This window comes from Cephus cinctus, unplaced genomic scaffold (genome assembly GCF_000341935.2).
Source record: "Cephus cinctus unplaced genomic scaffold, Ccin1 Ccin1_scaffold0189, whole genome shotgun sequence".
In the NCBI taxonomy this organism is placed as follows: Eukaryota; Metazoa; Arthropoda; class Insecta; order Hymenoptera; family Cephidae; genus Cephus; species Cephus cinctus.
This window is the reverse complement of record NW_014332911.1, coordinates 344,166-368,798: the sequence shown is the minus strand read 5'-3', so window position 1 is coordinate 368,798 and position 24,633 is coordinate 344,166. Positions and strand designations below refer to the sequence as shown.

General features: G+C 44.8%; 2 protein-coding genes across 9 annotated transcripts; one reads left to right on the top strand and one right to left on the bottom strand.

Annotated features, from left to right (window-relative positions):
- Positions 1 to 1,567: 1,567 nt before the first annotated feature.
- LOC107264699 (methyltransferase-like protein 9) lies at positions 1,568 to 18,505 on the top strand. Of its 6 annotated transcripts, none has more exons than XR_003058845.1 (7): positions 1,568 to 2,199; positions 6,767 to 6,978; positions 14,737 to 14,949; positions 15,478 to 15,868; positions 15,943 to 16,064; positions 17,897 to 18,014; positions 18,134 to 18,505. XR_003058845.1 is itself a non-coding variant. In XM_025081842.1 (5 exons), the coding sequence occupies exons 1-5, from the start codon at positions 1,978 to 1,980 to the stop codon at positions 16,009 to 16,011; spliced, it is 1,107 nt and encodes a 368-aa protein (XP_024937610.1). In that variant the 5' UTR covers positions 1,568 to 1,977; the 3' UTR covers positions 16,012 to 16,376. The 6 variants fall into 6 exon arrangements, 1 of the variants encoding a protein (XP_024937610.1); XR_003058843.1 differs by having other exon boundaries at positions 15,943 to 16,199; XR_003058844.1 differs by lacking the exons at positions 17,897 to 18,014; positions 18,134 to 18,505 and adding an exon at positions 16,120 to 16,376.
- Positions 16,806 to 20,835, bottom strand: LOC107264698. Of its 3 annotated transcripts, none has more exons than XM_015733231.2 (7): positions 20,337 to 20,835; positions 19,807 to 20,049; positions 19,326 to 19,710; positions 18,787 to 19,171; positions 18,595 to 18,717; positions 18,074 to 18,206; positions 16,806 to 17,980 (listed from the first exon to the last, which is right to left on the bottom strand). In XM_015733231.2, exons 1-7 carry the CDS (start codon positions 20,420 to 20,422, stop codon positions 17,932 to 17,934), a joined length of 1,404 nt encoding a protein of 467 aa, XP_015588717.1. In that variant the 5' UTR covers positions 20,423 to 20,835; the 3' UTR covers positions 16,806 to 17,931. The 3 variants fall into 3 exon arrangements, with proteins under 3 accessions (XP_015588717.1, XP_015588716.1, XP_015588718.1); XM_015733230.2 differs by having other exon boundaries at positions 16,806 to 17,984; positions 20,337 to 20,832; XM_015733232.2 differs by having other exon boundaries at positions 16,806 to 17,984; positions 20,615 to 20,832.
- Positions 20,836 to 24,633: the final 3,798 nt, after the last annotated feature.

The window sequence follows — 24,633 nt, the reverse complement described above, 5'->3', positions numbered from 1 at the left end:
TTAGCCCTGGGTGGAATCAGGTTCTTGGGGATGGCTTGGGAGACCTCGGGAATTCCTGGAGCAGAGTTCTAGGACGCTACTGTGAACACACAGTCCTATGAACAGGGTTCACCCATGGAGTACATTCACACGTGCACTGTATGTTTTGGTTCGTGATCCTGGCTTCAGCCCAAGCACAAGCCTCTCACGAGCGATTGCCGAACGTAGTTACATCCTCTGGCTGCGAGGGACCTCGCATTTCTTTAAAAATGCGTTCAAAGGTTATAATTTGCCAATTTTTAATCACTAGCCAATTAATATAGACAAACGTTGTCGATCTTTTGATTATGGCCACCTGGTACTTGATCCAAGCTGTCAAATGACAGTTGTCAATTCTGACTGCTATATACGTTTCAGCTGGATATCCGTATATCTATAGAAACCAAAAGACGAGCCCCAGGAGGTTGGAACGGGGTGCGATCAGGGTGTCAGACGCGGTGAAAAATTCGCCAATTAAAAAAATCTCATTCCTGGCGGTAACGAGGGGTGGCGCGCAATTAACGTCAGCCGGGAAAATGATTTATGGCGCGGGGGTGTCAGCAGACCGGGAGGTAGGCAGGAGCTTATCATAAATTAATGAATTATCAGTATAAGACGACAGGAGGGATGCGAGCTCGGGGTGTACACCGGGTCCTACGGGATGTCCCGGCATCAATATACCCTGTGAAATATTCATTGCTACGAGGGACGCGAAGCTTTTCACGTGCCACATTAGACACCCAGTGCTCCTCTTCGGGAATAAAAACGAGCATTCTAATCGAAAAAAAAAACCAAACGGGGGTCACGTCGCGGTGAAATTAAAGATGGCCAAACCGTGTTGTATTTAGAATGAAGAATAAGTCTGATGAACAAAAACAAAAGGATGGTCCTGCAATTTATTTCACGTGATCTCTTAACTTTAAAATGAATGTAAGACAAGATCCTGGATATTCAACCTGACTACCGGTATATCCTTACACCACTAGTGCATCTGTAAGAACAGTAAGGTATTCGTTTTCGTTCCCTTTGTTCGTAAAGTTAGCGGCGAACTAAGCTCTACTAAGGTACCAAGTGGAATCAAGGTCGGCCGTAAATTAAGTCCGCGTGCTACAGAGAATCGGGGGAATATAATACGCGATGTAAAAACGTGAACGACTCTCAGATGACGCGAGGTAGTCGGCCCAAGCTGAACCCTTATGCCCTTAGCCCCTTAGCTACTAGGCCTTTGGTAAAGTGGGCCCCTCGGGCCCACCTTCTCACTCCCTGAAACAGTAGACGGGTCCGCGGCGCCATTCTTGGCCAATTTCACGCGGACCGAGCCGTTAATTACTTTGACGGGACCTGTCCACCATCCCCAGCCACCAAGGCACTATATCAATCTTTTATTTTTTCTCAGAGTCAGCCTAAACAAGGATCTTGCACAAATATTCTTTGTACTCTAGCAAGAACGACGCCTTATTCCAAAAGTGATAATTTTTTTTATTTCTTTTCTCGCCCCACTACACCACAGCATCAGCATACATCGGCATCACCTGCTAGACTGGATTTCGCATGGATATTCACTCTCGCACATTGTTTCCAATAAAATTTACACACCGTATGATATCAATTGCTAAAGACGCATTATTTAAACTCATCCGCATATAACATAGACTAGTCGGCTAGTCAGTCAGACATTCCGCTGGTAATCCGACACGTTTACTGGAAGGTATCCGCCATTGTTAGGTTATGCAGGTATCTTCCTTACCAGTAGTAGCCTGTGTAGTTGAAAGTTTGTAATTCCGCCGCCAGAAGGCACCATATACGCCAACATGGCCACGTGCTGGTTGTTTTCGTGAGTAAAAGTGAGCGGTGTCCTCCGTGTTTTCCGTGGGAAAAGAACCGATAACGTAACCCCGGCGGTACAATGATAGGCACATAAATTGCCGCATCATAATCCAAACTATGAGCTCACGGTGAATGTCAGTGCTCGTGGTGCTCTTGGCGAGCATGGCAGGCTCCGCCGTAGGCACTACTTCCTGCACTTGCTCCAAACCATCTACAAAGAGTGAGATTTCTTTCCGGAACGATCCGCCGGCATCTTACACGGTTAAAGGATACAGACCTCACGGAAACCTCGCACGTATCATCTACGAGAAAAAGAAGGCCGATGAAAGGCTCGAAGCTTACGACAAGACACAGGTAAGCCTTGTGGAGTATTTGAATAAGGTTAACCTACTGTCTCTGCCTACTTGCTCGTTCGCCTTCCTGGCTGCTTTTGCCTCTCCCTACAACCACCCTTCCAAGCAGTGACGCTTGGGGTCACGCTAGGTAACCCTCAGGGCCGTACCAATTTATTTTCATAATATCTTCGAGGAAGCATCAATGTTTTTTGTTGAGATTTTACATCAAGTCGGCATTCCAATACAATATAGTTTGATGATTTTTAAAGAGAAAACACACCTTGCTACAGTACATTGGGTAAGGACTTTGAATTAATCATCATCACACGGGCTATGTGATAGACCTTCTTTCTGATTTTCCCTCAGATGGTTGAGACACTGTAATATGAAATGCTAGGAGGAGTACTTGGTCAGGGACGATAATACTTTCGAGGAGACAGGTTCTGAAATCGGGCAAGCAGTCAGGCGTTCAGGCCTCTATCCGTTGGTTCTTCGTTGATTCGTTGGTTTGTAAGGCCCAGACCTCGGCACGGGCCACGGGGAGGAGAGCAAGTCAGTAATAATTAGTACAATTACGGCACAAGGCCAACCACTGGCTACCCCCACTACTCTCAGATGCTACTCAAGAGTCAAGCCCTCGCTCGGTAATTACGGATAATTACGTCCTCGATATTCCTGAAACATCTCGCCGCTTCGGGCTGCTCCGGCTTTCGAGGAGTTGTACCCTGACACGGGAACTAACAAAACCGGGAATAAGCGGAGATCAATGGGAATCCAACGGGAACACTCCTCGATTATGAATTTATATGCAATTTACAATTGCCTTAAAACATCTCCATTTTAATTATCGAATTCTTTACGAAAAGTGCTGTATGAGATGGATCTGAATACCCATGGTACATATAGTTTTAATTTTTTTTTTTTCTAAGAAAGAACACATTGTATTCGCGAAGGTCATAGTAGAGACTTGATAAAGAAAATAATTAAAAAATACTCGTACAACCTACGCCTCGTCTCGACTTTTACTCGAAGATGTAAAATCTCGGCAAGGTGTGTTTACCCCATAAGGCTGACTTTTTCAAGCTTTATCCACTTCATCCCCCTGACCGCACTCTTGCCTGGTTCCTCAAAATCTTGGCTCCCGGGTCGGGTAGCTCCCCTATTTACCTCGCAAATTAGGAATTCGAGCAGCAGCCCCATGGACTCTCGTAAAATCGATGCAAGTCGATGTCAACCCTCCCCAGTCTCTAATATCCCTAAGCAAAGTCTGAGAAGTTTACTCCCGGCTGCCCGGCCGCCCGGGCCGAGTGAGTGCTGGCTGCTAGCCTGTTTTAAGGTTTTAAAAAGGGCCGCCCGACACGGCTTTTGCTACTCGTTCCTTCCTGCGCGAAAGGGGATAGGAAGAGCAGTATCGTGGGTTGAACGGAAAGGGGATGCCTTGAAATATTAAGTGACTGATGGATGAGACTCCTGAGGGGTGAAAAAAAATAGGGAGTAGCAGAGCAGGAGAACGAGAAAGGAAAAAAAAAGTAAAACTAGATGGAAAAAGAAAACACAAACGACGAGTCTCATTTATTAAAATTATTATATAGAATTAACCCTCCTAATCCATCGATATGCTTGGTACATATTGAGTAACATTTTGATATCCTTCTCCAAACAAATCGAAAATCTTTATCAAAATATAATGAATATACAAAAATTAGCTATAAAACATATTCAGTTTTTTCCCTACATTTTACGAAATTACTGTTCGAGTTTATCTTATCAAGTATCATTGTATCCTATGATTCATCTTTTATCAGTCATTCAACGTACTCTCTCTCTCTCTCTCTCTCTCTCTCTCTCTCTCTCTCTCTCTCTCTCTCTCTCTCCCACTCGCTCGCTCGTTCTTAAAAGATCTTGAAACTCTAACAATAAGCTACTCAAGGTCTCCACGCATCGTTGACTCGCTTGCAAGAAACCTGATAGGAATCAATAAATTTCCACGTTTGAATCTCCGGGATCCTTTAATATCCTTATCAACGTATTACCACAAATTTTATATAATACCCCTTCGGCTAGACATCGGCTCGTTCCGGGATTTCAAGGATTCCAAGAGAATCGGCAAACGAACTGATATTCTAGGCGCGAGCAGCTTCGTTAGTCGAGATACAAAGTAAATGGATAAAAAGTCCACACGGTTAGTTACACCGTTGCTTTTTCCAATCAGGATATAACCCCAGAGTGAACTGCACCAAGCACCACTCCTACGATCCCTGATGCGGCAACATGGCAACAAGCACACGAGCATCGCCAGTCTTCCGTTTTCGAATTGCATCAAGGAAAAAATGAAAAAAACATTTTTCTACGCGCATCCAGTTTCATCGCTGTTTAAAAAATTACTTATACAATTTCCGAGTATATCGGCGAAAGCAGGTATCCGTTGCTTCCAGATAACTTTTAACTAAAAATCTATACGAGTTCCAGATACGCGTCACGTTCGATAAGAGGATTAATTGTTGAATACCGATAATTGTCTAAGTATATTGTCCGTCAGACGTTTTTTTTTGTACAAAGGTACTAAACTCGAATGATTAAGACTTTTGAAAGTGATATAAAAATAGCTAAGATAGCTTGGCTAATAAGCATCCTGCAGCAGGGTGGCAATAACATAATAGCACAGGAAGAGAATGCGTTTGACTCGCGATCCAACACGCCTTAGGAATCCAAAGAGCTCGCCGGTATGGCCGGCCAAACATCCCCAGTATTCCTCGCGGAAAGCATAAGGCTTCCAAGACCCATTTATATCTATACTCGTTCGTTTACCCTTGGGAAGCGACTGCTTTTCATCGGAGATTAAAGACACACAAGTGATGGAATTGAAAAAGCAGGAGACTTTTATAAGAAATCCAAGGGCGCCACTAGTTGTCACGATGTAAAAATCCTACGGCGACCTAAACATTCTGATCTTTGGCTAATTGACTACGTCTTAAATCCACGTTTAACGCTGCCCCGGTACACGTCCACGTCCACGTATAAATATGCATATTTATGCTTCCCGAGGGTCCATTACCGATCTAAACATTGGAAGAAGCTGCTGCGAAGGAATGGCTAGAAGTCCTGATCTTCTCGTTCGAAATTCGAATCCACGCTGCAGCAGGTTTCTTTTGCTCGTGGCTCAGCTGCAGGACGTTGATTTAGATGGCTGCGATTTCCGAGTGGAGGTCTACCTGTCGCGAGAGGAGCGCCTCGACGTGCATCTTGTCTCGGTGGTAGAGAAGCCGAGTAAGAGTGTAGCAACGTAGCCAGTGGTAACTCCAGCGCCACAGAAGTTCCCACTAATGACACAAAGAGGAATGCTGTCCAGCAACGCGGGCGCGCGCGCGCGCGCGCGACCCCGCCGGTAGCCATTTGTAATTCCCGGAGAAAAAGTTGACAAAAAGTGGAATCAAAGTGTGATGATGGGCACCGGGTACCCACAATTAGTGACACACGCTGGCAGCCATAATTAAAATTGTACGCTCGGCCTGGACTCGCTTCTACAACTTTTCTCACTCGCTCGCATTCGGAGACTCGAGAACCAGCATCACGGCCATCTCTGGACCCATTCTTCGCTCGCACTCCGAGAAACTCATCGAGTCTTGCCTCCTCCTTACTGTTATCTCTTTTTTTATTTTTTTCTTTATTTTTTTTTTTCTTTCTATAGGTACCTTCTCTACTCGCGTTCTCTACTTGCGTCACTCTGACAGTGAGACCGGAGGGCGGCTCGTGACGTCACTCGAGACTTAGCTGCTACCTTACACTCCAACCTCTGTGCATCGATACGCTTCGAGTGAGACTCGATTTATTAGGAGTAAAGCTAAAAACATCAACGTCCGTAAAGAAAGGAATGGCGCGACTATTTAATCTTAAAAAAGTCGAGACGGTAGCTCTCCGGAGGATCGCGGGATCCATAAATGAGTTCTTATTGTTAGTAAGGCACACCTGGAGTCTAGTCTTAATTACTCGGATTCTGAATCCCCGAGATCTCCTGGACAGCTCGGCATCCCCCTTTATGGGATAGCAAGGCCCCGCCGTTGCTACTACACTCAGGAACCAAAGGAAATGACGAGCGAGGGAGACTAGTAGAGGGAGGGAGGGAGATAGTACGATTAAAAAAAAAAAAGATAAAAGCAACAAGTGTCTCCCGTTGCGAAGCGCAAAAGGATTCCTAATTACCCTCCTGCCTTCAGAACGAAACGAACGAAACGAGACAAAAAGCTGCTTGATTACATTTTCGTATAATTTCATCGCTCGAACCGCGATTAGCCCACTTTCGAATCGGATTGATTCCTCAATCTACTGGGCGTAATTGGTTATTATTCTTGGAATCGCGGGTACCGCTGGAAATAGGGATCAACGCACCACCTTTATGTACACTAGAAGTTATTCTCTTTTTCATTTATTTTTTTTTTGTTATTTTTCATTGTTCGATACCACAAGAGAACAAACGGTATTTGCCAGTCAGCGAATAATATCCCTGGGAATCCTTAAAAGAATCGATGTAAAAAATTAAGAAAAATCCTTTGGATTCGCATTCTTAATTGATTTCCCTTTATTTTCAGTGGTATCGTATAGACGAGAGCAGGATTCGCGAGGATTTAATAAAACTCTGGCTGCCACTTGGAGTCGGTCCTCATCAGGATCAACCCGATGCTGCTGCTGAGGCCTTCCTTGACCAATCGATAGATAGATCAGACTCGCTGCCGCTACAAGCGTGGCACTCTTTGGCAAGGTCCGCACTTTCCTGGTTCATGAGCAGGACTTCGATAAATGGGTGAGTTAATCTCAAAGATTCTTAATTATCTTGTTCGAATAAATTAATGAATAACGTGTCCCTCTCCCATCCACTTCCCTGACACAGATAAAGTAAGACGTCTCACGCGTACGTAGATTGTCCAAAGAATCAAGAGGAGTCTGACAGTCGAAAAGTAAGAAGAGTTCAGAAGTCAAATCGGCCGTTCCAGCATAAGAAAGACTCTGTGTGCCCTCTATGGTAGGGATCGTTTCTGAGGTGATGAAAGGGGGCCTTCCCTTCTCAGCGGTTAATTAATAACCACGAAGATACGATCTCCGCCTATCTTTCTGTGGAGCTCGAGAACCTGGTGGCAAAGGCCCGGCGTGGCAGAGAAGCCTACATGGTCACACGGGCGTACAAACACACGGAGCCGCTGTGGTTATTGATGGCCGACTTTGTTTGGCCCTCTGAACCGTTTATTAAAAACCAATGCGGGTGATTAACCTCAACCCATTCCATGGTACATAGAGATGCTGCTACCATCATGAGGATTAGGATGACTACCAGATATCTTTGGATTCCCTGCAAAGGAAATATAAGGATGCTGGGTAGGGAACGATTATCTGGCTGCCGGGCTTGTTTTCGAGTGCTCATCTCTTCTACTCTTCATACCATAGGCCCTGTAAGATGCTGGAGGGATGACGTAGACCTTGCGACGAGCCGACACTGTCCTGCTGAGAATATTAATTACGTTCCCTTCGTTTCATCATCCCATTGGCCAACCTGGTAGCCAAGGTAGAGACCTGCTCGCAGTTTGAGACCTCCGTACTACTCTCAAATTAATCATAATTAGCGGCAAGATGTCCTCCATCAAAGTGCTCTACACACTCGAGAATGAGATGGAGAGAGGAGAGAGACGCAGAGAATGGCAATAAGAATGAGGGAGGGAGAGAGAGAGAGAGCGAATGAACGTCCGCGCGAAATGTGCGATTCTTCTTAGGTTTATGTCCTCTTTGACTCCAACTACAATCTCCATCTTTAACTCACGCTTAGTATACTCAGTGGCTTGGGCTCCATTTGCTTTTATTCCCTCGAAATGACGCGTAATTTCGCCAGATTGGCACGCAGGTGGCAACCATAGTCCCCGCGAGAGAATCCATTCACGCTCACCGGCGTCAATTAAAATTGATTGCTATCTCGGAATTGTGATTGTTATTAATTGCCACGTGGAGACTTCTCTGTTTATAGTGCACGGCTCCTCTTGGCGTTCTGGTCCTTACCAGTCGCTTAGCATTTCTTAATTTATTATACAGGAATTTCTTGTATCCAGCAAGTAGGTGTTGCAATTACCGTGGTGTTCCATTCTGTGCTACTATGGTGCGAGCCCCAAGCGCCGGAATGACTCCCAGAGAATTCTCAAAAGGGGTAGAAAATGAGCGTCGAGACTAAAGCAGTAGCGGAGGCAGATAGAGAAGAAGTTGATGAGCATCCAAGAGGAAGAGTGATATGAACGGTGGAGGTAAAGTCAGAAGAAGGAGAAGGGCATCAGGCCCCGAAGTAGCAGACGGAACCCAGTAGCCAGTTTTTGTCGAGGGCCCCGGGACGGCGGCGTCGACGCTCTCTCGCTCTCTCGCTCTCTCTCTCTCGAGAGGAAGGGGCTGTTTAGTTCCGCGCGCCACCTGTTACCTCCCTTCATTCTCCCCGTCTTCTCCTGCCCGTAGCAAAATGCACTGCGCCACTGTGACTTGCCAAGGGTGATCGGACCCCCAGGTTCGTTCCTCGATCTACAAACGACCTGCTGCTTCAGTGACGTACCCGAGTACCGATCAGTCTGAACAAGTTCAGGCTTACACCTTACACCCGATAGGGTGTCCCTTAGGTTTTCAAATTTTCATATTTTTATCCTGGAACTTGAGTTTAACATACTTGCAGGTACTTATTCACATTCAAATCGCTCGGAGGATTCAGTTGGAATATAGATCGTGCTGATCTCGTTTCCCAGTACTGTGGTAGCATTATGCGTAGAAACTCTCCAAGAATCCATTTCTAGCCTCGCTCGTCCATGAACGCTAATAGCCGGTACGGTGGAATAGTGGAATACGACCGAGCGTGGTCAAAAAACAAAATACGATTTTAATGACAACAAAAGTCGCTCGGAATGCCAACACTGTTCCCGTGCTTTCCTGCTAATGATAATTTTTTTTTTTCGAAAATTACGGAAACACATGACGCCAGAAGTGACAATAATTGGAGGTACGGCTTTGACCCAGGTGACATTAACAGACCGACCGACACTCGTCAACATCCGTAGACTCCCGGAAAAGCTATCTATATTCAATTTACTTAACACGCAACGCTGGAAAAGTATCCGTCATCAATTTCATAAAATTCAGCTACGAGCTAAATATAATTATATGGAGACTCGATACTAATGCCCTTAAGCACTCCAGATAGGACGTCCTCCATTTCCTTTGGCTGTTCTAGGAAATTGAGCCGGGGTGCGAACGAGGGTCTACCCGAGGAACATTTTCCCGGGGTGGCATCGACGTCTCGATTGGCTCGTTGGTCAGTAATTATCATTAAGGTCGTTTTGCGCAGGTCTTGGGGGAAAGGGGCTATTCTCTCGGGCGTCTCGACGAGTTTCCCCAATTGGCAAACCCGCCGTAATTAACCCAGCCAGCGCAGGCGCCAATTCTCGCGGTGGAAAAGCCTTCCTATACTATAGCCATCACCGTCCCCGTTGGAATTCGCCCGGGACGCTCAGGGTGGTGGCAGTCCTGGCTCAAGGCTGTACACCGGTGACCAGTAATTATAAGGGAGAGGCGTTGCCGAAGGGGTGGCAATGCGCAATGTCTTAACCTGCGCCAGCAAAGCTTCTGCGCTCTGCTAATTACTCATTAACCCTTTCTAAGGTCAATCCGCTCCCCAGCGACCGCCTCCTCTTCAGGGTTGGTTCCTCCTTCAGTCGTGGATTCTGCCGTCCCTTTCTTTATTCGAAGCTTTCAAGGGTATCGGTGAGAGGTCACCCTCAACGTCATTCCAACATTCGGGAGTGGTGGTACGTGTTTACGGGGGCGGTTTAACGATCCTCCGAATATCCCCTTTACGTCCTTCTACAAATCAGGCTAGACATAGGCATACGCAACTCACGTGTGTCTCGTACTGGAAGAACCAAAGAGACTCCGGAGCCGCGCTACTCGCTAGTAAATACGTAGCCATGTGCGTCTCCACATGTTCGTCTCTCCATGTATCTTCTCCCGTTCCAGTGTCTCCGGGAACACCCCGTGAATTATATATGCGCGTCGCGGCCGAATGCAGCGAATCCACGTCGTGAACACATAAATCGAACAATATGAGTCGGACTGAGCCAATCAGAAGGGCTTTTAGTGGACGATAAAAAGTTGCTGGCAATCCCCTCTGCGACGAACGCCCGCTCCTCGCCTGCCTGCCTATAGCTACTAGCTAGCGGCTAGCGGCTAGCACCTGCAAACCAGCATCGGGTAGACCTACGTGTACATATGTGACTACACGTATATCCTGATACGTACATAAGCGTACCTCCTTTACTTTACTTCTGTCCCACAATCGACACACGATTCTCTCATTGCGAGAATCCTCTAGGACAGCCGCCTTCCTTTCGTCTTTTGGTCTTTTGGTCTTTTGGATTAAGGACGAGCGCTACCATTTAAATGAGGGGCTCCATTAATGACGCGTGTTTCATGAGAGAGTGCGGAGCTTCACTTTCTACCGGTCGCTGCTTCTATTTAGAAAGGCGTGAGGATATATCCGTCGAGAGCGCAGGAGGCATCGACTAGTCGACGTGCGTCGCCCTCGCGTTCTGGCATCGCGTCGATGTGTCACCGGGTATACGGGAACTCATCATCGCCGGCATCAGGGTGAGGTTCTAGAGTGTCTCTGGCAGTGCGCGCGCCAGGGTCGTCTTCGCGGATGGGAGCTGCGTGCGATAGACGGACGGATAGACATGGTGGGGCAGAAGGCTTCGGTTCAACTAGAGTATCAGAGAGAGAGAGAGAGAGAGAGAGAGAGAGAGAGAGAGAGAGAGAGAGAGAGAGAGTACGCGAAAGACTCGCATAACGATCCCGTTTAAGAATCGTCTCCTTTCCCCACGGCCCCCCCTTGCCACCCTCGTCTCGGCCAAGCGAAATAACAGGGTGTCCACGTTCAGCCCCTCAGCATCAGCGCCCCGACAACGAAGCTGGCGGTGGTGGTGACGGCGGCGGCAGCGACGACTACGACGACAAGGACGGCAACGGCGTTAGCATTTGCAGACTCGCGTGTATAATTGTCCTCTGGAATCTCCCCTATCGCAGCCCCACCATTGACCCGCGAGGCGGATCTCTCCCCACTGTCTCTCGGTCGGGGTGGTCCATTGGCCACGCCTCCCAGCATCCCTCTGGTTCTATCTGTCCCACCTTGCTCGCTCGATCTCTCCCACTCGATAGTCACCACCACCACCACCACCACCACCACCACCACTACCACCCCAGGCGCCGAGAGCCTCTCGCGAGATGAAACTGGGAGAGCGGCTAACGAGACGCCGTCGACCGCCAGGGGGAATGCTAAATACACGACGTCTCTCCTCTCCGCTACGGATAGCTAACCTAACCTCCCGTGAGTTCCTCCCTCTGCCCCCGTAGTGCCGGCGCCCCCACTTACACATCCAGCCAGCCAGGCCGTTCCTCTTCGTCGCACTCGCGAAATAAGTAACCCCCTCCAGACGCCTCCTGTCAGCCACCCCCACTGCGCCCACACCCTCACTCGCCCTCCCCCGGGGGGAGGGTGATTCGAGCGCGGAGGGCACCGGGCTCTTACATTGTCGCTCCGGGCGAGCACACACACGGATGTTCGCACACACGTCGCCCGACGCGGCGCACAACGTCGATTGTATAATCGCGACTGAGAGCGACGGGGCGGGAGGGGGGAGGGGGAGAGCGCGAGGGAAAGAGAGAAAGAGAGAATGGAACGCCGCGATGATATCAGAATAAAAGACCCTTGACTCGATTCTTTTCTTTTCCCTACTTCTTTTTTACCTTTTTCTTCCCTTCCTCCTCCTCCTCCTCCTCACTCTCACCCTCGATCTCGACTTGGCGACTCTCGCGGATTCTCCACGATTTTCACCGTAGGTTCATTCACACCCCGGCGCGTACAACGCATTCGCGGTATCCTTCACCCTTAGCAGCGAACGGACCCAGGCTGAGTGGCTGACTTTGTCCAAGGAAGTCCCGCTGCTATCTGCACCCTGTGATATATAGTCCATTGAGTCTCCTTACAGAAACGTCTAATATTCTCAAAATCATATGTGCCCTATAAATTCCTCGAAAATACATTGTCATATTATTTAGCGATTCCATGTGCGAAGAGTTCCGAGTTCACGAGAATCACGTCAAAAGAAGAGAGAGAGAGAGACAGAGAGAGAGAGAGAGAGAGAGAGAGAGAGAGAGAGAGAGAGAGAGAGAGAGAGAGAGAGAGAGAGAGAGAGACTCGGACAGTCTCATCTTCGATGGAGCTCGTAGAATACAGAGGCGAAGGAGTCAAGGGTGACTAGACGAATTCCTCGAGGATGGTGGCCCAATCAGATCCCGTGTCACTCGGTTCATTAAGCCAGCTCGGGGCTGCATAGGTGCAGCCAGGTGTTCCCGGGATGAACCGGAGACGTCGGTGGCGTCTCGACGTCTATCTCCCAGCATCCCACGGCATAGCTATATACATAAAAAAGATAAAACACTTCTTGTTGAAGTTACTCACGAAATCCCAGGTCAACTTGGGAGCACAGTAATGGGCGTACGGTACCAGATCCCCGCTTCTACCGATATATATTTAATAACGGCAAATTCGATCAGGATTCGCGATCGGCGCGCTCGCCTTCGACTTCTCTCGGCATTAGCGAGGATCGTCCTCCGGATCCTTGTACCTGACTCCTGCATACGTAGCTACCAGGCTGTGTGCAGCATGTGTACTGTATGTATATATAACGCGAACAGCGGAGGTTACCTCGGCAGCCAGAACGGCACACGGTTCAACGGGATTTGCAAACAATAGGCTCGAACCAGGGTGGATTCTTTAGATGGCGGCTGATACGCATCGCATTTACATATTATTGCTATTATTAGGTAAACGGTCCTCCGAGCGCCTCTTTAACACTACGAACTCGCCCTTCCAGGTATTTTACGAGCAGTGCGACCAGGAGAATCTTCTGCAGATCTAGAGGTGGGGGAGGGGGGGGGCAAGGAGCAGACGCTGGCCTCAGAGGCTGCACTCCATGGATCCATGCACGTGCGGATCATTCTATCTGAAAGGAATAAAAAAACAAAAGGTTTTAGCCAGAGCGTAAATAATAAATAAACGTAAACATCAGAAAAAATATTCCTATCTATTCCATCCGTCTGAGTAGCACACAATAGTTATACACATATATAACTACCATCCGAAGATAGTCGTCCCAGCATCTTGAGATAGGTACCAACTTCTGTGTCCTCTCCTCTTGGAACATCTTATCGTTATAGCCACAATACCCTCAGCACCAAAGACTCACACGAAAAAGAATTCCAGCGGGGATAAAACCTTGCCTGGTACTGCTAGACCGCATGCCGCCACGATCCAAATTAAAGGCTCGCGCAGCATCCTCTGAAAAGGGTCCTACTGCAAGAGACGACGCGCAGCTCAAGAACAAGATAAAACGGCCAAATCGAATTGGTTAGGTGCTGGACTGTCTGTGTGTGTGAATATATATATATATATAGAAAGAAAAAAAAAGGAAAGAGGTTTACCACTACCTCTATTTCCTCGAGAGGAACGGATAACGTTGGCCGAGGGGCTGAGGGTAAAGCCTGCTGCTCCTGAGGACAGAACGAGGAGGCAGAGATCGCGTAGGTACCTACACACAATGGACCCGCGAAGAGAGAAGTCCGAAGGAACCGAGGAGCAGAAGCGGTGAATTAATTGTCGCTCGCGCCGCCGCCGCCGCCGCCGCTGCTGCTGGGACCGGGACTAGCCTGGACCCTACGATCTGCGGGCCTTGATTTGTGGGCCGCACGTGTGTGTCTCCAGTCTTGGCTCGATGCGCGGAGCCTCGCGACTAGATACGCGCTTGGGGCTGACAATAATAGAAAAAAGAGGAAAGAAAATAGTGAGAGAGAATCTGCTAAGGAGAGCGGAGGGACGCCGCACACTTTTATACCTGAGGATCGGCAAGGGGAAGGGGGAGGGGAGGAGAGTCCGCGAAGGAGGCGAAGGAGGCGAAGGAGGCGAAGAAGGCAAAGGCGACGGCGACGACCAACGTCGCTAGGAGAAATAAAGATCCAGTGAAAGAGACGCGAAGGGGAGGCAAGGAAAGGAAAGTAAAAGAAGAAGAAGAAGGTAACGCGGCGAGCGGCGAAGCAGAGTCGGACAATGCAGCATCCCGGTCGCGCTCGTCTGCGCACGCCCTCTTCTTATTTTTATTTATTATTCAATGGGCCGGGTAGGTGCTCGTTAATTGATGGCACCGGCCATGCCTGAGCGGAGATCCTTGCCTTATTTATATCGCGGCTAACTGAATTCACGATCAAAATCCCGCGTGCAGCGGCATTGATGGATCGCCGATCCTCTCGATCTCTATACTCTTTGAATCGCGCTACCTTATCCATAGTTTGGTAGCCCAAGAAAATAGATTATTAGAATACAAAGAGCCGTTTTTGTATAAAGAAATGTTAAATTTAGACCTCTTCCTAGAATAAATGAAACATTTGTCTTAACTAATGACGTCCCGTGTCAGTGAAAGATCTTTTAATTTTTCAGACTCCTAGGGCGAGGATCCATGCACGTCTTCTCCACAGAACAATTTCAGAAATTGATGAGCGCCAGTAAATACAAGGGACCCTGGAACTCTTTGGTTGATCTTGGTGCAGGCGATGGAGCAACAACAGCGCACGTGGCACAGCTCTTCAAGAAGGTCTACGCTACTGAAATTTCACCACCCATGAGATGGACCCTTGCCAAACGAGGTTTCACGTAAGTACAAGTGACTGTAAGGTCGGTCCTGATCCTGGTCACCTTAATTGAGTCTAGCTCCAATTACTTAATGGATTTCTATGAATTCTGTGCAGGACGCACGGGGTGTACTTTTAATACTCTTAGATTTTATTGAAGTAGGACTTTATGGTACTTTTACCGATAGTATCACTTTGGACTTGGCTCTACTCTGGATCCCGAGAGGGAGCCACTCGAATTTTAAATAAGGAACCCAACCTTTCACAAGGACTTAATTCGACCCCTAGGATTCTCAAGCGTAACTCGAGACTAGCAGTCGCCCCCAACACCCTCTTGGAATGATCCACCTCCTTTACTATCGGTCACTGCTCTCCTAGCAAATTAAATTGATCCTATCAACTTCCCTGAGCCAATCACAATTAATCAAATGGATAAACTGAGCTTCTTCTCAATTGTAGTTAGCCTAAATGCGATACGCACAACTCAAACTTATTGTTAGAGAAGCTACCAATGAATTATCTAAATATGATGTTGCATCTCCTTTCGCAGATTGCTCGACGTCAACAATTGGCACACGGATGCTGGACCCTTTGACGTGATACTCTGCTTGAATCTTCTTGACCGTTGCGACAGACCCAATACTCTCCTCAGAAGACTGAAAGACACTCTGGCACCTGGTGGTAGACTGGTGGTCGCCCTAGTGCTACCATTTAGTCCGTACGTCGAGGTCGGCGAGAGAGGAGATCACAAGCCGTCCGAATATCTTCCTGTAAAAGGAAACGGTCTCGAAGGTCAAATTGCCAGTTTGATTGACAGAGTTTTCAGTCCTCTTGGTCTAAGGTGTCTTGTTTGGAGTAAATTACCTTACCTTTGCGAAGGAGATCTTGGACAAGCATTTTATTTCCTCGACGACGTTGTCTTTATCCTGGAAGCGCACAAGGTATGGAAACTTTATCAGCCTTATAGCGAAATCAAATAATATACGATTCATATCTTCCTCATATTTATTTTTAGGAAGAACCTCATTGTCCCTCAACCGAAATTACAGTTGGGACATCGACTAACGAGACTGATGAATCATGAATCATGAAGATGATGATGGTGAAGGATATAGGACAATGACGTCGAATACAGAGGCGAGTCACATTTGTAAAAAGTTTAATAATTATTTATGGTGAATGAATTACGCAGGAATATAGGAAGAAAAATCGAAAGAGCAATACTGACAAGCGACGACAAATTTTATGTGCAGACACAGCTGTAGCGTTTGTGTACGTAGAATATGTATTATTTATCGTGTAAGAATTTTAGAATCAACAACGGAGTGCATAAATGCTGTCTTACTCCCAAAGCCGGTCATTGGCAATACCTTTCGCGTTACAGCTACTCATATTTTTATATGATAAACCTCGCCCTGACTTCACAAAAAAGATCATTTTACAAATTTACATCTAGTATCTGTATTCTGATATGGAACCTCTAAATCTTATCACAATATTCAATACCCACGTCACGAAGTCGTTCATCAATTTTTCTTATCCTCTGATCTTTCATTTTCCTTCTACTCCAATGAATTTCTATTATCATGTCCTTTTTCATTATGTCATGGATATGCTTAGTCGCTTTAAAAACTTGATAGCAAGACAAACAACGGTACGGTCATGTTTACTTGATACAACTATTACGAGAATGTGAGTCCACCTAGAGAAGATACGGTAATATGCCATACTGGATAACAAGTAATAGGTAGGATAATATTGCAGCAGTCACGCAATTAGAAATACCAACGCAAAAGACATAATGCGAAGAAAAAACAAAAACGTTGTAAAAAAAAGAGCACATGGCAAGTCGTTCTTGCAAGACGCAATAAATATATATATATATATATATGTATATATAGAAATAGTAACATACATTCACATTCAGTCATTCGGATTTTTGCTATTAAATAGCTCGAAAACTGGCAAATTTCGAAAAAACGTATGCACGTTTTAAAAAATGTCAATATAATAGCATAATTCAAATACTGCCAAGACCAATAGATACACGTGTACATCGGATGGTCAGAAATGCAATTACAGTTTATTTATCTAAGTGTTATGCACATTAGCTGCGTAAAGTCGCCTCCGATAAATGCAACTCAGATGCGATTACAATTACTTAAAACTGTCTGGAAATTTCTTTATTTGCGCAGGTTTAATTTTGAGTTTGATTCAATTTTATATGTTACGCAATTGTAAGCTGCACTACGAATCCCGTGCAACAAATTGAAAATATTTGGCCAGATTACTCAGCTAGTCGATGAATTCACCAAGGGAAAATTAATGCATAACGATAATAGCCTCGATATCCTTATTTTTTCCTTCCTATTCATTCTTCTTCTCTTCGCTGATTGCTTAATATTAAACACAAATCGATGAAAAACTTCACCTAGGATTTACGTGAAAGTTTCTAAAGCACGTAATAGTACTTCTTCGATTGAGATTCTACGCCAATCTGAGCGCATATAAAAATACGAAAAAGTATACTTCGTTATTAGAAAATGTCGCGACGAGCACCATTGGCAAAAAAAAATGACAATCACTGAAAAATCCTAATAGTCTCCGCGTGTAGGATTCGGAGCGGAATTCCCGACGAGAAGAAAATAATAAAGAGAAAGACAGAACTACAACGTGAGTTCGAACCTACATTTGTGTGTGTGTGTGTGTGTGTGTGTGTGTGTGTGTGCTCGCGCGCGCGCGCGTGTGTGTTTGAAGTCGTTTTTCCCTTTTTTTGTTGTCACTACCCACGTTTATCACAGTCCACGCATGACTCGTTTTACCTCCCACTATTCTCAAGTCCTAAACGCCAACATCTTTTTTGAGCAAACCATTCAGACCCACTTCCTGTTTATTTGTTTGTTTGTTCTCTTTTCTTGAAATGGGCCCAACACATTATCTCCTCTGATAGTTCCTCTTTTTTTGACTAGATACACCGCAGAATACAAAGACAGGACCAACTGTCTTACTTAGTCCAATTTTCGCTGCTCACACATATCTTCAAGTCCCCCTGCCTTCCTACGCATAAGATGTTTCATGTCCCATCAGGTTATTAGAACATTTATGAAACTTAAGGCATGTTTGTTACTAAAAGATAAGATACTCACAATGTAGGAAGATACGAAGTGCCAGTATGATCTAACCGATGTTTGTCTTCATTCTTCCAGCTGGAAACTGGAATATGTGGCGGTGGCAAGAAACTCCTCAATGACTGTACAAGCTGTATAGTGTCAACCAATGCTGCAGCAGACAATAATAAGGAACTATTCCGTTAATTGAATAGAAACTGACTGTCGTGGGAACTTCATCAAATCATCACAAAACTTAATACAGTTACTAAGGCGAATTCTTCATTGCTTCCATGTATATCAGTTATAAATTAGAATTTATCAATGAAATACTTCGCAGTGTTTACACATACTCTATGAACAAAACATTTTCTTTTTTTAGTTTCTTATACATTTCTACCCTTTATAAAATATTTTACAAATTCTTCAATAAAACTCATGTAATCGTTTTGTAACTTTATACACAGAAAATGAATCTCTTATTCACGATATTATTAGTCCTACAAACAGTTGTTTTATGGAGACTACATGTTAATTGGGCTTTTAGATAAAATCATTACTTTTTTGTAAGGCCTCCGACTGCTTGCCATAAGGTTTGCACATCGCTGGACGCACACATGCCTTCATCCTCGCCATGTTTTTCATGACTTCGGCGAAAGCTCTCACTATCTTCTCCTGTCCGCCTGCATCAAAAATAATAATCAGATAAACCTTCTTTATTTTTTGCCATTTATTACAAGGTGTATTCTTACCTTCCGAATTAGAAGAGGATGATCGTGAACTTTTATCACCGTCCATCGACCAAGCACCATTATGTAACGCCAGAAGATCCTTATTAGCATTTCCTAAACCTTGAAGATTTCCTAATCCCAATCCACTGAGACCATCCAAGTTGTCCAAATTCGTGCGTAAAAAATCTGTCAACTTGTGATCAGAAATTTGGACGGTGGGTATCAGTGACTCATAGTGCTGCTTTACATTAGGCTTTTTATCTTGGGGTCCTGGCCGATGAGGTATATTCAAGGACGGACGACTCGGCGGACGTTGAAGATTTACTTGATTTCCAGCACCACGCATTTCCGTTAAATCCACAGTCGTACCACCCATGTGCGTGTTTTGAGCAGCTCCGCTCAGAGCCTGAAATCATTAGCATTTCGTGTTTGTGGACGTGCGTATCAGTATGCATTTGTGTGCGTGGCATTGCGTATGCATTATCTTTTTGCTTTTTGTTTCCCAAAATATTTCTCACAAACCGAGTGTTCAAGAAAATCTTATGAATGTTCCTACCTACCGCTTGGAAGTCTGTACTATGAGGGAAGCTGGAACGCAAAAGCGAAGCGGTGGTCTCGTTGTCTTGTATGTACGTGGGAGCCATATGGCCCATTTTCTGGGTCAGTTCCAGTTGATTTTTGTAATAACGACACGCGGGATTTGGACAGTTTTGCACCACTTCAATGATGAATTCCTTTTCCATTCCGAAGCACTCGCGGCCGATCGTATACGATTCCATGACGGCGCGCACTGTACCCTCCAGGCCCAAATGCAAACCGTGCGGCCCATTCATGTGCTTTAACATGACGGCGTTGGCGAAATGTTCATAAGGAAGTATTATCTTACCATTTTCCCTAAGGACCAGCCTTCCTTGGGAGTCCAATGCTACTCTGGATGCCATCATTCTGCAGACAGGATTTGCTTGATTAGTATACAAGCATTAATATGAATATTGTATTAACAGTGTATTGATACTGCTGTATATATAATTCATAGCTTACTGTAAATACGCTGCACTTGGCATCATGGAGGCCTCCTTGAGTTCAGAGAAACACTGTAACAATTCTATACTCGGATTCCATCCTTTATTTTGAAGATATAGCTGTAGAAGCATGTACATCTTTTCTGTGACGTATCCTGCACCACTTGCACTACCAGGATAACCTGAACCTCCTCCTGGTGGACCCATCTCAGTCTGCATACCTTTAGCAACAATATTTTTCATAGTTTCTGCCAAGTCCATTCTGCAACAGAATCAACTTAATATTCTAAACAGTCTAATACACAAAATATATATTTAATTAAAATAACTTTTAAAATATAAATCAGTACTGCTAATACTACTAAATGTTCAATACTCTTTCTTTTACTCAGTCACAACATAATGATTAGGAGTATAAAATTAAATTCATCATCAATGAGAGCAAATGTAAAACAATAAAATCATGCAAAAATGTAAAGAGGGAATAAACGACAAGGCGTCTGAGCGATGCGATTTTTTCCGAAAATCGTATAGCAATTTCCATAGTACCGTATGCATTTGGATAGGTGCATAAAATGAGTTTCCGTGTAAGGACAGACCCAAAGGGATCCTCTGCCCATGGAAATTTCAAGCATTTCAATTCCCGGGCGTTCATTAGGCAGCACAAATTCGTTAATTCGTCGCTTTCGGCCATTGTTGTTTTCGAGATGCAGAGCAGCGGGACAGGAGGGAGAAAAAAACACTTGCGCGAGCCACCGCCCCCCTTTAAAAAAGAGCTTAACCACGGAGGCCGATTCCAAATTCTCCCAAGATTTTCCTGTACTCACCCCGAGCCCGCTTGCTTCCCATTCACAAACTCACGGGAAACTCGCAAGCCCCAAAAGCACCCCTATTTGCCTCCGCCCGTCATTCTTTAATTAATTAACAACCTCGGCATTTGCAAATAACATAAATCGCGATAATTATTTCCGCGACGCTCGTTTTGGTTGCCCATCACCAGGAGTCGCTACCAGTCGCCACGAGCTACCGTTCAGCGTTACCAACCATATCACGTTGTTGGTGTTCCATAAAACATGGATACATATAGAAATAATATAGCCTTCTTGCAGCAGAGATGTGCAGGCAGAGATGAGTAGGGAGATTGCCAATGGGCCTGTTTTTCGTAGCCTCACTTTTATTCTGGTTTCGGCGCGCCACCTTAGCGGAGGACCCTCCAAGCAGTTCTACGTTTTTGATTGGTCGAGTATATATAGTAATACTACGCGTGAGAATCTGAACTCCTTGCTTTGGCGCGCCGACGCGCCACCTGAACGAGAATCTCACACTAGTTCCACGTTTTTGATTGGTCGAGTATATATAGTAATACTACGCGTGAGAATCTGAACTCCTTGCTTTGGCGCGCCGACGCGCCACCTGAACGAGAATCTCACACTAGTTCCACGTTTTTGATTGGTCGAATGAATTTGTGTGTTCCACGAGATCCACGATTTTAAACCGGGTGAACACTCAAATAGGGAGACTTGTATCCACTTTTTTTTACTGGATATTACATAAACCGTAGTAATGAGGCAGTCGATTGTGCCGATGCTAATACCCTTAATATCCATATGAAGCTTTGGAAATAATAGAGTAAGCAAATAAAACTATAAGCAAACCTTCGAACGTAGGTAACTACAGAAATATAAGTTTCCTAAATAATATGTCATAATGACTCGGTGGCACACGTGCTTGGTGCTGGATTAACATTCGAGAGTCTCAGTTTCGAAACCCACACTTCATCCATTTTTGTTTCAATTATCAAATATACTTATTGGTTCACCCTAATTAACTCAAGATTCATTAAATACATGATCATATTAGACTACAAATATTGTACTGTATTACATCGTATACATGCAATAAATTTGTACATGAATCAGCGAACGTTTTTTCTTCCCCAGAGCCTGCCTGTGACAAACACCTATGGCACGCTGTTTCATTTTTTAATAGCATAAATAATATTTAGACGGATAAAGAAGGCATTACGAAAAATTAGCAAAAACAAAATTGCACTTATTAATCTCGGGCATAAAATGATGAGCATATAAAAATGAACCAATTATTATCTATGAAGAGATGAAACAAATAATGTATCTGGCTAGGGATTTTTTTTTTATTAAATTTTTATCATTCAAGGCTACGTAAAGACAACATTTTAAATACATCGAATTATCAGAAACTTATGCCGAGGTAGAATTTTAATTCTGAATTATTTTTTACATCTAAACATACTGATAATTCGAGATATTAAAAATAAAATTAGCTTTCTGTAGGCTTGAAAAAGATTTACTAAATTGAATCAGACTACCAAAAACGCATGAAGCTAAAAATTTCTAGGCAGATACGCTATTTGTCTCATCTCACTATACATACATATAAAATAATTGTGTGCTTTTGTACGTTTTTCATTTTTTTTTACCCGACATCAATAAGTGCAATTTTTTGGGACATTTTTTACTGCTTTTCTATTCGGCTGAATAGTATTTAAATTGCGTCGTTCTAGTACTTGTAAAAAAACTATGCCAAGTACAGGAGTGCTGTGCATTTCTCTCACAAAAAATATTGAAATCTTATTAATAATGCCAAGTACTTAAGTCACTACATATCTGCTTATTATATGATCCAGCACTAGCCCACCATTTTAATTGTATTTTCAAAATTTCATATAAAGTCTTCGCTATAATATAGCACTTAGTATACTGGGTACTAAATAATATATTTGTAATATACGAATGAGTCAAATGTTTAGTAAATAATATTCCAGAGTCAACTGTAAGCACAACCGAAATCCGAACATTGACGACTGTTTCCGAAGGCAGCGCTCGGGGGTTAGCTACACGTAAGTGAGGGTGGCTGCCTGTGACGCAGGGAACGTAACGGCTCGGGGCCTTCATTGTTCCTAGACCCATCCACCTAGTCAGTGCGGCCTTACCTACGCGATAGGTGTTTCTCTATCTCTCTCTCGCTGCGCGACTTCAGTGTGTGCTGTGTTACCTAATTCCGTTATTTCCGCTGGACCATTGCTTCTTCCGTGATATCACTTTGCTATCACAGTCAACTCCGTAGCAAATACGTCAAGTCGGTTTGAGCGGTGGCGTGTCGTGGGTTGGCGTCGGCATCCCTTACTGCGCTCTCTAGGGGAGCGGTCACGTCCGTCTGCGTTCGCTTGTGCTACTCCGCTTGGCGTATTGGTGTACTTTACGTCCGCCAAGTAGCTTCAATCACCTCTGTCGGAAACACTTTGCGCGCTGATCGAGGAATAACGTGATTCACCACCGGTGATGAATGTGGTTCCTTCGTCTAACCTGCCCAGAGTTTCGGCGCACGGGCGGGCAGGGACGAAGGTTTTCAGTGTAATTAAAGATCTCTAGCAGATCTTCCGACTTCGGTTGGTTTCTGGGTCCTTGTGATTCGTTGCGGTCGACTCGGCTAGGGGTGATCGCGATTTTTAGTCTGGCTCCCATTTCTCGTGTTTTGTGTTTGCGACCAAAGCATCCGAAAGTGCTTAAAGTTGGTCACAGGTTGTGACCCTTTTAACTCCAATAGTTTTCCTCGACGCAGCAGTCTGCACACTTGTAAGACGGACCCCGCCGCCCGTCGAAGGCTGGACTTGATTGCGTGTTTCTAACCTGCAGACGATTTGATCCAAACCATTACATTGTCTCGTCTCTCGTGATTGTTGGCCATTCTCTATTTAACTATTATTTCTTTTTGTTTTAGTGTTCTGCGTTTGCGACTAAAGCAGGAAACAGGTATTTGCCTGCAGATTGCTTGGTCCGGACCTTTACACGTATTTATTATTGTCCATAATTGTTTCCCACCTTTATTCGTATTTCTTTATCTGTGTTCTGCGATTACGACTTAAGTTAGTCCAGGCTGGAGCCCTTTCAAAAGTCCTGGAGACTCAGATTTTGTACTTTTGATCTGCAGACTGCTTAGGCAAGATCTTTACACACAAGTTTACTTCATCTACGATTATTTCTCACTTTCATCTTTTATTACGATATTTATATTTGTTCATGTTCCAGTGTTCAGCGTCTACGGCTGAAGTTGGTCACAGTTCGGAATCCCTATCAAAGGTCCTACAGTCCTTTGTGACACAGCAGTTCGCAACACGTAAGACGGACCTCGCTGTCCGTGGAGGCTGGGCTTACGTGTGTTTTGGATCTGCAGACGACTTGGTCCAAGCCTTTGCACGCAACTTCGATATTTTTATAATAATAATAACAACTATCTGATTGTGTCCCTATCCTTATCGCCGAAAGGGATTTCCCTTGGGTCTCACGGCTCAGGGGTTAACCCGTCAACGATCCGGTGTTGGATCACGGAGAGGCAGTGTCTCACGGAAATGGGCCAGGAGGGGCCCATTTCACAAGATTTTTTATTTACCTCTTCTCCCATTTTTCCACATCCTGTTTCCTTTTATAAAATTTTATCGAACATTTTCAACGCGAAGGACATTACAAAATTGTACTATATCACACGAAGAATATTTGTGTTGGCACAGTTTATTAAAATAGAGAAAAATACATGTTTTAATAACTGTGAATTTCAGGTAGAGACAAGCGGAATCCTTTATCAAAGGTGCTGCAAATAAATAAAATAGAAGGTAAATAGAAATGAGTAACGATAGATTTGATGAATAGGTTACTGTAAACAGCAATCTCTAATTAAGAATAAGGAGTTTTCAAGGTAAATAGAATTATCCATTGTAGTCCCTGTTAGTCTCCAACTCTTTGTAAATTCGTTGATTTAATCTCAATATATTCAGCATGCAGATCCGTTTATGTTTCGCTCGTCAACCGAT

Excerpts from the sequence above, each read along its gene's own strand:
- LOC107264699 (XM_025081842.1), top strand. The coding sequence starts at position 1,978 with ATGTCAGTGCTCGTGGTGCTCTTGGCGAGCATGGCAGGCTCCGCCGTA. Across the intron at positions 6,979-14,736 it reads AGCAGGACTTCGATAAATGG|ACTCCTAGGGCGAGGATCCA; the intron begins GTGAGTTAATCT and ends TTAATTTTTCAG. Across the intron at positions 14,950-15,477 it reads CTTGCCAAACGAGGTTTCAC|ATTGCTCGACGTCAACAATT; the intron begins GTAAGTACAAGT and ends CTCCTTTCGCAG.
- LOC107264698 (XM_015733231.2), bottom strand. The coding sequence starts at position 20,422 with ATGCTTGAAATTTCCATGGGCAGAGGATCCCTTTGGGTCTGTCCTTAC. Across the intron at positions 19,172-19,325 it reads ATAGTACAGACTTCCAAGCG|GCTCTGAGCGGAGCTGCTCA; the intron begins GTAGGTAGGAAC and ends TAATGATTTCAG. Across the intron at positions 18,718-18,786 it reads ATCCTCTTCTAATTCGGAAG|GCGGACAGGAGAAGATAGTG; the intron begins GTAAGAATACAC and ends TTTTTGATGCAG.